Source organism: Cetorhinus maximus, chromosome 3, assembly GCF_964194155.1.
Source record: "Cetorhinus maximus chromosome 3, sCetMax3.hap1.1, whole genome shotgun sequence".
NCBI lineage: Eukaryota > Metazoa > Chordata > Chondrichthyes > Lamniformes > Cetorhinidae > Cetorhinus > Cetorhinus maximus.
Genome location: NC_135881.1, coordinates 34,547,678 through 34,560,930, shown reverse-complemented (window position 1 = coordinate 34,560,930; position 13,253 = coordinate 34,547,678). Strand labels below are relative to the sequence as shown.

General features: G+C 42.2%; 1 protein-coding gene across 2 annotated transcripts in view; it reads right to left on the bottom strand.

The window, feature by feature from the left end:
* The window catches only part of pfkpa (phosphofructokinase, platelet a), a 131,890-nt gene extending 119,788 nt beyond the window's left edge, over positions 1–12,102 (bottom strand). For both annotated transcript variants that reach the window (XM_078537418.1, XM_078537409.1), the window contains exon 1: positions 11,761–12,102. In XM_078537418.1, the coding sequence (XP_078393544.1) occupies positions 11,761–11,869 (109 nt within the window). In that variant the 5' untranslated portion in view covers positions 11,870–12,102. The remainder of the gene's footprint in view (positions 1–11,760) is intronic.
* Between the last annotated feature and the right edge of the window lie 1,151 nt (positions 12,103–13,253).

The window sequence follows — 13,253 nt, the reverse complement described above, 5'->3', positions numbered from 1 at the left end:
TTTTTTTCTTTTCCCACCTATTTTTAAATTTATTTCGATCTATTGTTTTATCTCCACCTTTTAGCCCATTTCGATCCCTTTCCCCTCACCCCACCCCCACTAGGGCCATCTGCCAGTAGCTTGTCCTGCTTGCTACCCTTAATGTCCCCATTAGCACATTCCTTAGATAATATCACCACCGTCAACACCCCTTTGTCCTTTTGTCTATGATATCTTTGGCAAATTCTTCTTTGCCTCCACCTATCACTGGCCCCCTATCCAGCTCTACCTGTCCCACCCACCTCTACCAGCTTATATTTCACCTCATTTCTCTATTTCCTTAGTTCTGATGAAGAGTCATATGGACTCGAAACGTCAGCTGTAATCCTCTCCGCAGATGCTGAGTTTTTCCAGGTATTTTTGTTTTTTTTTTTATGAGTTCAAAGTCCTTCTTCCAAAAAACGGGTAGGGGGTTGTTTTTCTTCACATCCTGTGTTTCAGCCTTTCACACGTTGAGAGCTTTTATGACAGCTACAATCATCTCAATTGAGTGATCCATTCAATTCAAATTACCCTTTGAATAGCTTTCATGCATAGAACAATGAGTTTCAATGGCTCTATGACTCAGGCTAACGGGTCGGCCGGTATGTGATAAGCCTTCTTCTGTTTGCAATTTATCCTTAACAAAAGGACTTGCGAGTTCCACAAGTGGCTGAGATCATCAATATAGATAGATCAATGGAATAAAACTGTACTTATAGTCTGAACTTTACACTGAGCAGCGAAGTGAGGGCACTCATCGCTGACCATGAAATAAGTCTTGCTGAGAGATCCGAGTGATCTCTCTGGCGAGAATTTAACCTTTATCATTGGGTGATGGTACTGCCAATGATTGTAGTGGAGGTTCACAGTGGAGGTTCAGTGTGGAGCTGGAGTGATGTCACCAGGCTGTCCAACGAACCAAGCACATTAAAGGATTTCCACAGGTACCCAAGCAGGAAACAAAAAGCACCAAAATGAAATCACTTTAAACATTTTGCATAGGCAAATTAAAGATTGGGACATGGACTTGGGGTGAAAAACATTTTTAAAAATTATTTTATAAATGTTGCTTAAAAATACTTATTTAATCATTTAACAGCACTCCACGATTATAAATTTATCTTTTCAGGGCCAGTTCAGTTGTTTACCAAATTTCATTAATCACAACACTGTTAAAATCCCAGTTGCACCCTGATTAAAAAGTCATGCCTTGTCCAAAAGGTTTCAAACATTATGTGGAGGTGGGAAGTTGAAATTCTTGCTGATCTCAATGCTTGCCTAGTGTGCGGCAGAATAGGGTCCACAGTGCAGCCTGTGTCGGAGCCCTGAGTGACAGAGTGCAACTTCAGAATTTCTGTGCTAATCTGCACATACCTGACATCTTCAAGTTGCGGTTAGTTTCAGAGGCTAGGAATCCTGCAGCAAGTAAGCCACCTCCTGACTCCCCACAGACTGCCCACCATCTACAAGGCACAAGTCAGGAGTGTGATGGAACGCTCTCCATTTGCCTGGATGAGTGCAGCTCCAACAACACTGAAGAAGCTCAACACCATCCAGGACAATGCAGCCCGCTTGATTGGCACCATATCAACAAACATTCACTCCTTCCACCACCGATGCACAGTGGCAACAGTGTGTACCATCTACAAGATGCACTGCAGGAACTCACGATGGCTCCTTATACAGCACCCTCCAAACCAATGGCTGCTACCACCTAGAAGGACAAATGGCAATAGGCACATGGGAACACTACCATCTAGAAACTCCCCTCCAAGCCACTCACCATCCTGACTTGGAAATATATCACCGTTCTTTCACTGTCGCTGGGTCAAAATCCTGGAACTCCCTTCCCAACAGCATGTACCCACACCACAGGAACTGTAGCGGTTCAAGGTGGCAACTCAGCACCATCTTCTCAAGGGCAATTAGGAATAAATGCTGGCCTAGCTAGCGACGCCCACATCCCACGAATGAAAAAACCCGATAGTTTTAGTGAGAATTCAAGTTCCTTTGCTTCTCTCCTAACATATTTCAAGAGCCTAAAAAGAATATGGACCCCAAAGAAGGGTCTGTGTTCATGGAAGCTGTTCAGCAATAACCATTATTATGTATCTATTTTAATGAGCATGGGAACAGGGAGGGCAAGTTCAAAAGGCTCATGGGATAGGGGACCTAAAGAGGTTCTCAAACACAAATTACTTTCCTTCTGTACGTAATCCGGACTGGCTGATTTTTTTGGAAATAGTTTGTAGTACATTAACAGAAAATTTCATTAACATGACAAATTGCAATGTATGATTCTCTAAGGGCAAACTGACCCCATATTCAACTAACGTCAACATGGGACCTTGCTCCACTTTGGCTTTCAACGTTCTGGTTTGAATAGATGCAGAACACCCCAAGGCATTTCGCAGAAACATTATCAGTCAAAATTTGACACTGGGCTAATCATTTATGTGGATGGAATGCCAAAAACTTAATTAAATTAATTAGTTTTAAGGATTAAAAAGCAAAAAATTGTTGGAAAAACTCAGCATGTCAGGTAGCATTCCAGATCTTATGGGCTAGGCTGCTGAAGATATGACCATTGATAGTGGAGGGATGGAAATCGGTGCCAGAACTGGAGAATGCCAAGATCCCAAAAGGTTGTAGGGTCAGAGGTGGTTATGGAAATAGAGAAAGGCAAGCATTAGAGGGATTTGAACACAAGGACAAAAATGTTAAAATCAAGACATTGATGAATCGGGGGCTAATAGAGGTCAGCAAGATCAAGGGAGCAGTTTTGTCTGAGCTCAAGATTACGGAGGTTGGAAAGTGGAGGTCAACTGAGGAACACTGGAATAGTCGAGTCTTGAGGTAACAAAGGCATGATGGAGACTTTCAGCAGCAGGTGAGCTGAGGCAGGGCAAAGACAGGTGATATTAAAGAGGTGGAAGTAGCGCTCTTTCTGCTGGAAAGTATAAAGCATTTAACGAAATAGTTCTTAAAAATGAATCTCTCAGTACTCAATCCATCAGTGAAAAGTAAGTTGGTCCAAATCCATTTTCTGGTTCCTTTAAGGGAAACAAAATATGCTAAATACAACAAAATCACAAAACAAATTTGGGAAAAAGAAACATAGGTAGCAGAGCTCAGCAATATTTAAGTGCGATGACAACTAACATTCTGATCTCAAGCACAGTTTCTTTAATAGGTCAGTAGGGAAATCAAGGAATAGGGAAAAAGAAAACATTGAATATGGGCAGATAAGTGGAAAAAAAGAGAAACATTTGGATGTAGCTATTCACCACACTGAAAACAATATTCAATGTGAAGCTGTTGTCCAAGGATGGAGCTGCAGCATGTTTCATTCCAAGCCAACATTGAAGAGAAATTTAACACTCAGCTGGGTTTAACACAAGTATGTGTGAACTCATCCAAGTTGGGCATAAAGGATACATCCAAGTTATTTTTTTTAAATAGTGAGAAGCTGGGGCCAGCAGAAGTTCAAAAAGACATCAGATCCGTCAAATGTAGCAGTCAGGTACAAAAAAAAATAAACACAAAGGCTAAAGGAATGTTAGCCTTTATATCTTTGAGGCTAGAATGCACAAGGGAGGAATTTTAGTATCAAGTTATACACCCTGCAGCACTGTGTACATTTCTGAGCACTTTAAAAAAAACTTTATTGGTCTTGGAAGAAGAGCAGTGCAAGTTCTCCAGAATGTTACCAGAACTGTATGGGTTACATTATGAGGAGTAATTACATGAATTAGGCTTGTATTCTCTGGAATGTATAAAGTTAAAGGGTTATTTGATTGAGCTTTTTTAAATTTTGAAAAGAATTAGCGAAATAGATAGTGCTACGAATGCAAGGCTTTATAAGGTGGTTATGATTTAAAGTGGCTCCTTTAACTTAAGTTAAAACAGGGTGTCCTGAAGAGGGGCTGATATTCAGCCAGAACTCTGCCCAGGGACAGACCCATATGATTTGGTTGCCATGGGGACAAAGGCCTAAGTCAGAACTCATTAGGGCCTCTAGCCTTCATCCCCTCACACCCACCCACTCCCCATGCCCCGTCAATGCAAACATATAGCCCCAACCCATCCGCGTCCAACCCACCCACCCCGGGTCCCTTCCATGCAAAATCTCCATGTCTCCATGCTGCCCTCATGCCAACTCATGCCCACACATGCCACCTCCATAGCCAATCACCCAGTATCCACTATTGGAAGACCTCAGGAGCCATGTGGAGGTGCAAAAAGTAAACTTCAAACAATCTAGTAGATTTCTCAGTTATCAACATTTGATACAGAAAAAATAAACTCTCATTCATAAAACCCAAAGATTTTAAATCCCTTCAACTGTTCGATTGGTTATAAAATTAAATAAACTTCTATTTGGTAACCACAAAGACACCAATCCTTTAATAGCCTCTTTAAACTGTCAATCAAAGAGAGAACTCAGCCCCCTTCCCACTGAGATAAGTATTTTGTAGCTTTTTAAACTCAGCCAAGCATTCATAATGACATCAGCTGTAATACAGCCTTGGGAAATCTTAACAATGAACTCTACTGAAACTATGAGTTTAAAACTCTGAGTCTAAACTACAGGAACAGATGGTAATGATTTTTCTAACCTACACCAGATGGCCTGTCAATTGAAGTAGTCCTGCAGCCAGTGCTTTTTTTTAAAAACTCTCATGACACTTCAGCCTGATTTTTAATGCTTTTTAAAGGGCTGGGAATTTAAATAACTTCAGGTCATGACACTTAAATAGACATTATCTGACCTTCCAAGAGCATTTACATCACTCAATAAATTCATGACTCCCACACTGTGGATCAAGGCACTGGAACATGGAAAATGCAATCTGTTTGAACTCAGCACCAATTTCAAATGATCCTGCTGAGTTCAGGTTTCCCGCCTTGTGATCCACGCCCCACTCCTTTCCCCCTGCTGGCAAAAATGGATTTGTCAGATATACAGGTGGGATTTCTGCATTTGGGCCGCCTGCCATTTTTGGCCCGACTCCGTGAAAATCTAGCACTCAGAGATGTTGGAGAGACAGAGAGACAAAGATGCTACTGGGAGAAGCAGAGGGGAAAATAAATTGTTGTGTTAGCCCAAGCAGAATGCTGGCTGGAAATGGTTCTTTGTTCAAAAAGACAGAACCTATGGAAATTTAGGAACCAAGGAATCACCAGAAGATGCCTTGCTTTTGGACGATTGAGTGAAGCAACTTTCAAAAGGACACTGGCAGACTCATCCCAAAATGGCTAGGCAAAGGTGGCCTGTTGGAGTGCCAGGGGAGATTTGGACTTCATCTACAGGCTACACATATGCTGACACTCTGGCATAATGTATAAATGTGGTGTGGGGCTTTCAATTGTGTTAATTAGTTAATGAGGAAAATACCTTTTCTGCAGTTTAGTGTATTAGTTGCCTCCTAAATAATGTTTAGTTGGTCTGACAGCATCTGTGGAGAGAAAGACAGAGTTAACATTTCGAGTCCATTTGATTCTTCTTCATTCTGAAGAGTTATATGGACTCGAAATGTTAACTCTGTCTTTCTCTCTACAGATGCTGTCAGACCTGTTGAGTTTTTCCAGCAATTTTTGTTTTTCTTTCAGATTTCCAGCATCTGCAGTATTTTGTTTTTATCTTAATGTTTAGTTGGTGTTTATTTTAGCTTGTTTGTTACAGCAAAAGATGTAAAATGTGAGATCTTTTCATGTAAAATCCTTCTGTCGATCGCTGGGAAATTCATATCTCTTTGTATAAGTTATTGCTCTTTATGGGGAGCGTAACAATAGCAAGAAAGGCTTTCTGCTGCGGAAGGAGTCTAGGACAAGGAAACAATCTTAAAGTCAGAGCCAGGTTATTCAGGCTGGAGAGCTGTGACTAGTGGAGTTCCGCAGAGATCAGTGCTGGGACCTTTGCTGTTTGTAGTATACATAAATGATTTGGAGGAAAATGTAACAGGGCTATTAGTAAGTTTGCAGACGACACTAAGGTTGGAGGAGTTGCAGATAGTGAAGAGGATTGTCAAAGGATACAACGAGATATAGATCGGTTGGAGACTTGGGCGGAGAAATGGCAGATGGAGTTTAATCCGGACAAATGCGAGGTAATGCATTTTGGAAGGTCTAATAAAGGCAGGAATTATACAGTAAATGGCATTAAGTGCATCAACGGGCAGAGGCATCTGGGTGTACAGGTCCACAGGTCACTGAAAGTGCTAACACAGGTGGATAAGGTAGTCAGGAAGGCATATGGCATGCTTGCCTTCATTGGCAGGGGTATTGAGTATAAAAGCTGGGAGGTCATGCTGCAGCTGTATAGAACCTTGGTTAGGCCACACTTGGAATATTGCGTGCAATTCTGGTCGCCGCATTACCAGAAGGATATGGAGGCGTTGGAGAGGGTGCAGAGGAGGTTTACCTGGATGCTGCCTGGTCTGGAGGTTACTAGCTATGAGGAGAGGTTGGAGAAGCTCGGATTGTTCTCACTAGAGTGACGGAGATTGAGGGGCGACTTGATAGAAGTTTACAAAATTATGAGTGGCATGGACAGAGTAGAAAGTCAGAAGCTTTTTCCCAGGGTGGAAGAGTCAATTACTAGGGGACATAGATTTAAGATGATTGGAGAAAACTATAGAGGAGATGTGCGGGGCAAGATTTTTACGCAGAGGGTAGTGAGTGTCTGGAATTCGCTGCCAGATGAGGTGGTGGAAGCAGGTACGATAGTGGTGTTTAAGAGGCAGCTTGACAAATACATGAACAGGATGGGAATCGAGGGATACGGACCATGGAAGTGCAAAATGTTTTAGTTGACGGGCAATATGATCGGCGCAGGCTTGGAGGGCCGAAGGGCCTGTTCCTGTGCTGTACTTTTCTTTGTTCTTTGTTCATTGTAGAGCTCTTAAGAACTGACCTCATTTTCATTGAAAATTGGAGGTACAGTTCAAACTAAGATGCACAAACAAGAACATTAGCTAACATGGACCACAATAATAAAAGGACATAAATACAAAAGTATCTTGAGCAAGACTAGAAAGTATTTTCTTCCCATAGATTTATAGAACAAATTTCCAGAAAGGTTATTTTCATTATTCAATTGTTGAAAAATATGGTTAAATATTGGCTTAAGGATGGAAATGAAAGTTATAAAGATAGACATAAAATATTAAGCACTCTTGGTATCAAGGTTTCTAATGTATTTTGGAACTAAGGATAAGTCCCTGTGGAATGCAACTAGTCAGAGTTATGCATAAATTGCAGAGCTTAATATTCTACAGCTTGCCTCAGTCTCCCTGCATTCAGAGAGAATACAGAATTTTTAACTTTCCCTGTGGTTGGTTGACTAACACTATTGATTGCACTTTAATATATATATGGATATTTTTATTTCTTTTGAAGGGAGAGGGAAAGCTTATCTGACTGAGTCAGTAGTGAGATGCATGGGAAAGAGTCCGAGAATGGGGAAAATCATATTCAGTTATAGAGGGGATGAGCTTGATCAGCCAAGTGGCCTTGTCACATACTTTAATACTGTGAGTCAACCCATGCTGCACATATACCCTTCTTAGACTGATTCAATAGCTACTCTGGCAGAGACCCAGAAACAAGATGCCAGGACCATCTTCCTCATCTAAGGAAAGCTGTTGGATGCAGGTAAGCTTTCCCTCTCCCTTCAAAAGAAATAAAAATATCCATATATATATATTAAAGTGCAATCAATAGCTGAATAACCCAAAGACTGATTTTCCTTTTAGTGCACATGAATGTTGGCACATTCAGCATACTTTCACCAGTATAGAATGTGTCCAAATTTAGACATGTACTCTGCACCTCCTAATTACTGATTCAGAAGTGGCTCTTCCAGAGGGGCCTGGAAACAAATGCATTTCAGATATGCACATCAAAGCAATATGTTCACTGTAGTGATGACAATATGATCCAAAAAGACCATATTTCACTGCTGAGAGAAAAGAAATCTAGTATAATTATGGACCAATAGAATGTGCACACATTAAGAGTTTTACCAAGGTAGCAATTTTTTAGGAATCAAGATTTCTGCTTTAAAGTTTAATCATGTCATTATGTTGGAATACAGTAATACCTCATTTTACTTTCTTTAAGAATAAATATGCTTGACTTAAAACTTCAAAAGTATTTAGTGAACCATGCCAACAGGAATCAATGATCAGAGCTTTACTGTAAATGAAATACTCTTGAGTTTTAAAGTGTTCTGATTGCAACTGCAGTAACTATAGTATTTCACTTAAGACCATAAGACATAGGAGCAGAAATTAGGCCTTTTGGCCCATCGAGTCTGCTCCACCATTCAATCATGGCTGATAAGTTTCTCAACCCCATTCTCCTGTCTTCTCCCCATAACCTTTGATCCCCTTACCAATCAAGAACCTATCTATCTCGGTCTTAAATACACTCAATGACCTGGCCTCCACAGCCTTCTGTGGCAATGAATTCCATAGATTCACCACTCTCTGGCTAAAGAAGTTTCTCCTCATCTCTGTTCTAAAAGGTCTTCCCTTTACTCTGAGGCTGTACCCTCGGGTCCTAGTCTTGTAATTGAATACTGCATTGGCCATACATGCCTTATTTATTTGATTAAATCTGTTAAAGTACACAGTGCAAAGCCTCTCCCAAACAATATGACTCAGTTCCAACTTCAAAAGTAAACAACCTACTACAGTAGCATTGCATTTCCATTTCTCAAAGCAGCCTAATTTGGAGCATATATATGAGAGAATAGTGATTTGGTAACAAATAAAGGCAGTCCTGTGTTCCAGTGTCCATGTAATCAACACTGTCAAAACTAACGTCACATAGGACTCTTAGAACTAGCAGGGATGAGTCCTGCATCCCATTAATGTGTAGTTATATATACCCCAATCTCAGAGTTGAAAGGACCTTTCACATCTCTAAGTGCTTCATAATCATTAATTTACATTGGAAGTACAGTCTCTGTTGTAATGGAGCTGTAGTCAATTTGTGCACAGCAAAGTTCCGCAAACACCCATGAGAAAATCATCAATTAATCTTTTATGCCTAGCTTACAGAGCAGATGGGGGCTTCAGTTTAATATCATATCTAAAAGATGGTGCACCATTCCCTCGGTTAAGCATTACAGAGCACAAAATCTTGGCTGACAAGCCCTGGGCTGCAGCTTGAACCCATCACATTTGACCTCGGTCGCTGTCTAAGACCTTTCTGCTATAGTGCACCGAAGGGCTGGCAATTGTTTCGAGCCCCTCGGGCTGTACAGCTCACAATGAATGTATGCATTGGATACTAATTCTATTATAGTTGTACTGAAACACCTCAGAGTGCAAAATGATGTATGATTGATAACTCCAATACCATTGCACTGTCTGATTGCCTGTAATGACCATATTGAAATGATTGTCATATTCATTGATTGTATTGAAGCACCTCGTGATCCATGTGTAAAAGTTGAAGCTGATTGCACTTTCTGTGATGGCGATTTAGAAATATTTTAAAATGTTCTTCCAGATATTTTATGAATGAAGTATTTTTTCCAAAAAAAATGACCTCGGAGACAAGAGTAAAATTTGTTAACTCTCCGACTTACGCCCACTAAATTTAGTTGTACAAACTTAAACTATTACATTCACAATATTGCTTCAACCCAACAATCAGAAAAGTAGAGTACTCCAATACGCCTGTGAATCTCCTCTCCTGAAGAAGATAATTTGACTGTAGTTTGACCCCTTTCACCACTCTATGTATAAAGTCCAGACAATTAGGCCAAGCCAGGATTTTCAGGCCCTGATGGGGGCAAGCACAAAGGCAGGCAGGTGTGAAAATTTACCTTGCTATTCTATCCTGAGCCATTTTCTTGGAGGTGGAATGGGGGCCAGTGGGGTTACCCTCTTGCCAGTGGAAAATGACCAATTAAGAGTCTTTCACCAGTTATTAAGACATATGATCAGAGGTCAACTGGACATTTTCCAATCAGCCTTCAAGTATCTCCCCCCCCCCCCCCCCCCCCCCACCCCGAGATGCTGAGGTGTAAAGGACTAGGCCAGCTGCTTGATGGCAGTCTCCTGGCAGGCAGCCAGCCCTCTGCACCTGCCTGGCCACAGCTGCACGTCACCCTCAGTGGGGCTCCATAAAGATGGCCCAGCAGTTGGGCACTTTCAAATTCAATAATTTAAAAAAGGTGAAGAGAGGGCACCTCAAAATTGGAGACGTCCCCACCTTTTACCTGAACTGTAAGCTGCTGCCCTCATGCTTCACGAACCCATCCACTGTCCAGCTACAAATTGGCCAATTCGGGGAAAATCACCATTGGGCAAGTGTCCTCCAACAGTGTGACACCCATTTGACCCCAATGTCAGGGGCCCGGACTCAAAGGGCAAAACCCTGCCCTCCATGTCAACAGACAATTTGGCAGCCATTCCAGATTCTGACTTACCCAGCAATCATGCACATACAATCTTTCCATGGATATAATCAGAAATGGGGAACTTGGCAAACTTTCTCCCTTCCTTATTCTAGGGCACCAAAGTTGATCTTAGCGAAAATGGTACAGGGGTGTTTTTTGCTTCGAAAATATTCATAAATGCATTGGCCTTTAAGAAGTCAACATAGACCAACTGTTAATTGCCTAAACACATATTTGCTGCTTTTAAATAATTGATTTTCACAAGACACTCGAGAAGGAAACCTTTAATTAAATTATCCACGGACGGTTTGTGGAGAAATGGGAGCCTTGCAAGGCGTTCAGATAATGGTTACAATATTCTCACCACCGATGACAGCGACAAATCTCCTCTGCAGTCGAGGCGCGCGAGACTGATGAATGAGTGTTTGGACATGGGCGACTAAGCCAATGATGCGGGGGTGGGGGAACAATCCCATATATGCCAAAAAAAAAGGATGCTGGTACAACGCATCCGGAACATGCAGGCAGGAGCCTGGGATGATTCTTCCACTGAAACCACTTAGCCGAGGTCCATTAGGAAGTTGGCTGAATAAGTTTAGTTGACATTTAAGATCTGAATGGGATAAGGCGATCACGACTGACCGTCCTTCACGCCAATACTCGGCGGCAACCCCTCCCCTGTACATTGACGCATTAACTCCAAACCGCAATGCCTCGGTGTGGAGCACGTACACTGCTCTTCCGTGTCACAGCATCTTCAAACCAACGGCTTGTTAAAAAAAAATACCCAACATGGGAATCATCCAAACTCGCAAAACACACAGCCAAAAAAAAAACATCACTTACGACCAAAGTTTCTTTGGAAAAAAAAATCCAATCAGCCGAGTAACTTCTGTTTTATAAAAAAAAAGATGCTGGCTAACGGAAGGGATTCATATACCTGGCTGCAATGTTCTTTCTTAAAAAAAAAACAAAATGTCGAAAGGCATTTTATTTTTAAAAATAAAAATCCAGCAAAATGGGAGAGTTTTCAGACTGATTTAACATACAAAAAGTCGATGTAAAAGACTACAGAATCGAAAGTAACGCAATGCGGTCCGGAGTAGGCAAGATGCGGAAATTCAGCTCTCTTTTATATTCACCGGATGGGGTGGGCTGGCTTTCCCACTGGTTTCATAAGATTATAAACATTTTTTTAAAATTATATATATATATATATATAAAACATTTCCGAGCCCAATGATGTTTCCTGCCGGGATGTGAAAAGCCAGGCGGCTGTCTCACACACCTCAGCTACAATGCCTCTATGTATTTTTTTTTACCTTGTGCATCCCCTCCGCTGGTTAGGACGCCGATGGCTTTACCGCTTCCCGAGAGATTCTCCAAGAATTTCTTGTCGGTCTGCGACACGTCTTCAGAGGAGGGGTCCATCCTTGCATTTATTTTGAAATGACAAAATAAAATTTGAAAAGGGAAATGTTTCGATTTTGTTTTAAAAGTGCCTGGGACGAGGGTGAAGGGTGGTATACCTGTAGGACAGGGGTTGTGTGTGTTCAGAGCCCAGATGTTGTTGTTCCTGCCGCTGCTGCTAAGACCCTGGTTCTCACGCTCCACTCCGCTTCAGCCCACACCTCTCAACCTAACCTTGTCAGCCCGCCCATTGTGCCGTCAGGCCGCGCGGAGCGTGACAGCCGTGTTAAGCCTATGGGTGAGCAGCCGCTCCCCGAGGTGCACCAATCAAGAGGCGCCGCAGGAGAAAAGGGGGCGGGCTGAGAGTGCTTTCCAGGTTAGGATGAGACCCAGCGGGGCGCAGCTTTGTCTTTCTCTGGTTGCTCTCGCCCAGGCGGACTATGATTTCGGCTCAGTGCACAGAGGGGAGCATCGTGCTGCTGAGATGCAAACTGAACTGATACAATAGGGATGGTGTAGGTGGTATATCCACCCCAAGCTGCTTTCTCTTTTGTCAATGAATTTCTCAAAGCCCAGGAGAGGGGTTTTACTGCTGTGGTAACAATATATTTACATTCTGGGTTCCGAGGCACTTCACAGAGTTATAAACAAAATGACAATGAGCCGCATAAGGAAACTTCAGGGGAGATGACTAAAAGCTTGATCAAAGAAGTAAGGGGTGTCTTAAAGGAGGGGACTGAGAGAGAAAAGCACAGAGGTTTATGGAGGGAATTCCAGAGCTTACGGTCCAGGCAACTGAAGGCATGACCATCTCCGATGGCGGAGTAAGTAAAATCTGGGGTCAGTAAGAGGCCAGAATTAGAGAAATGCAGTGGGGCTGAAGGAAATGAAGTAGGGAGGCTCAATATTTTGGAGGGATTTGAAAAGAAGGATGACAGTTTTTAAAAGGAGGCATTGTCTAACTGGAAACCAGTGTAGCACAGGAGTGAAGGATAAATTAAATTTTGTGTGAACTAGGACACGGGCAGCAGAGTTTTGGATGAGCTCAATGTTACAGAGGGTAAAATGTGGGAGGTCTTCCAGGAGTGTGCTGGAATATTGAAGTCTAAAGGTAACAGAGGCATGGATAAGGGTTTCGGCAGTAAATGAATTGGGCCGGGGCAGAGCTAAAAACAACTGCGGATGCTGGAAATCCAAAACAAAAACAGAGTTACCTGGAAAAACTCAGCAGGTCTGGCAGCATCGGCGGAGAAGAACAAAGTTGACGTTTCGAGTCCTCATGACCCTTCAACAGAACTGAGTAAAATTAGGAGAGGGGTGAAATATAAGCTGGTTTAAGGTGTGTGTGTGTGTGTGGGGGGGGGGGGGGGGGGTTGGAGAGAGAGGGGGGTGGTTACAGGGACAA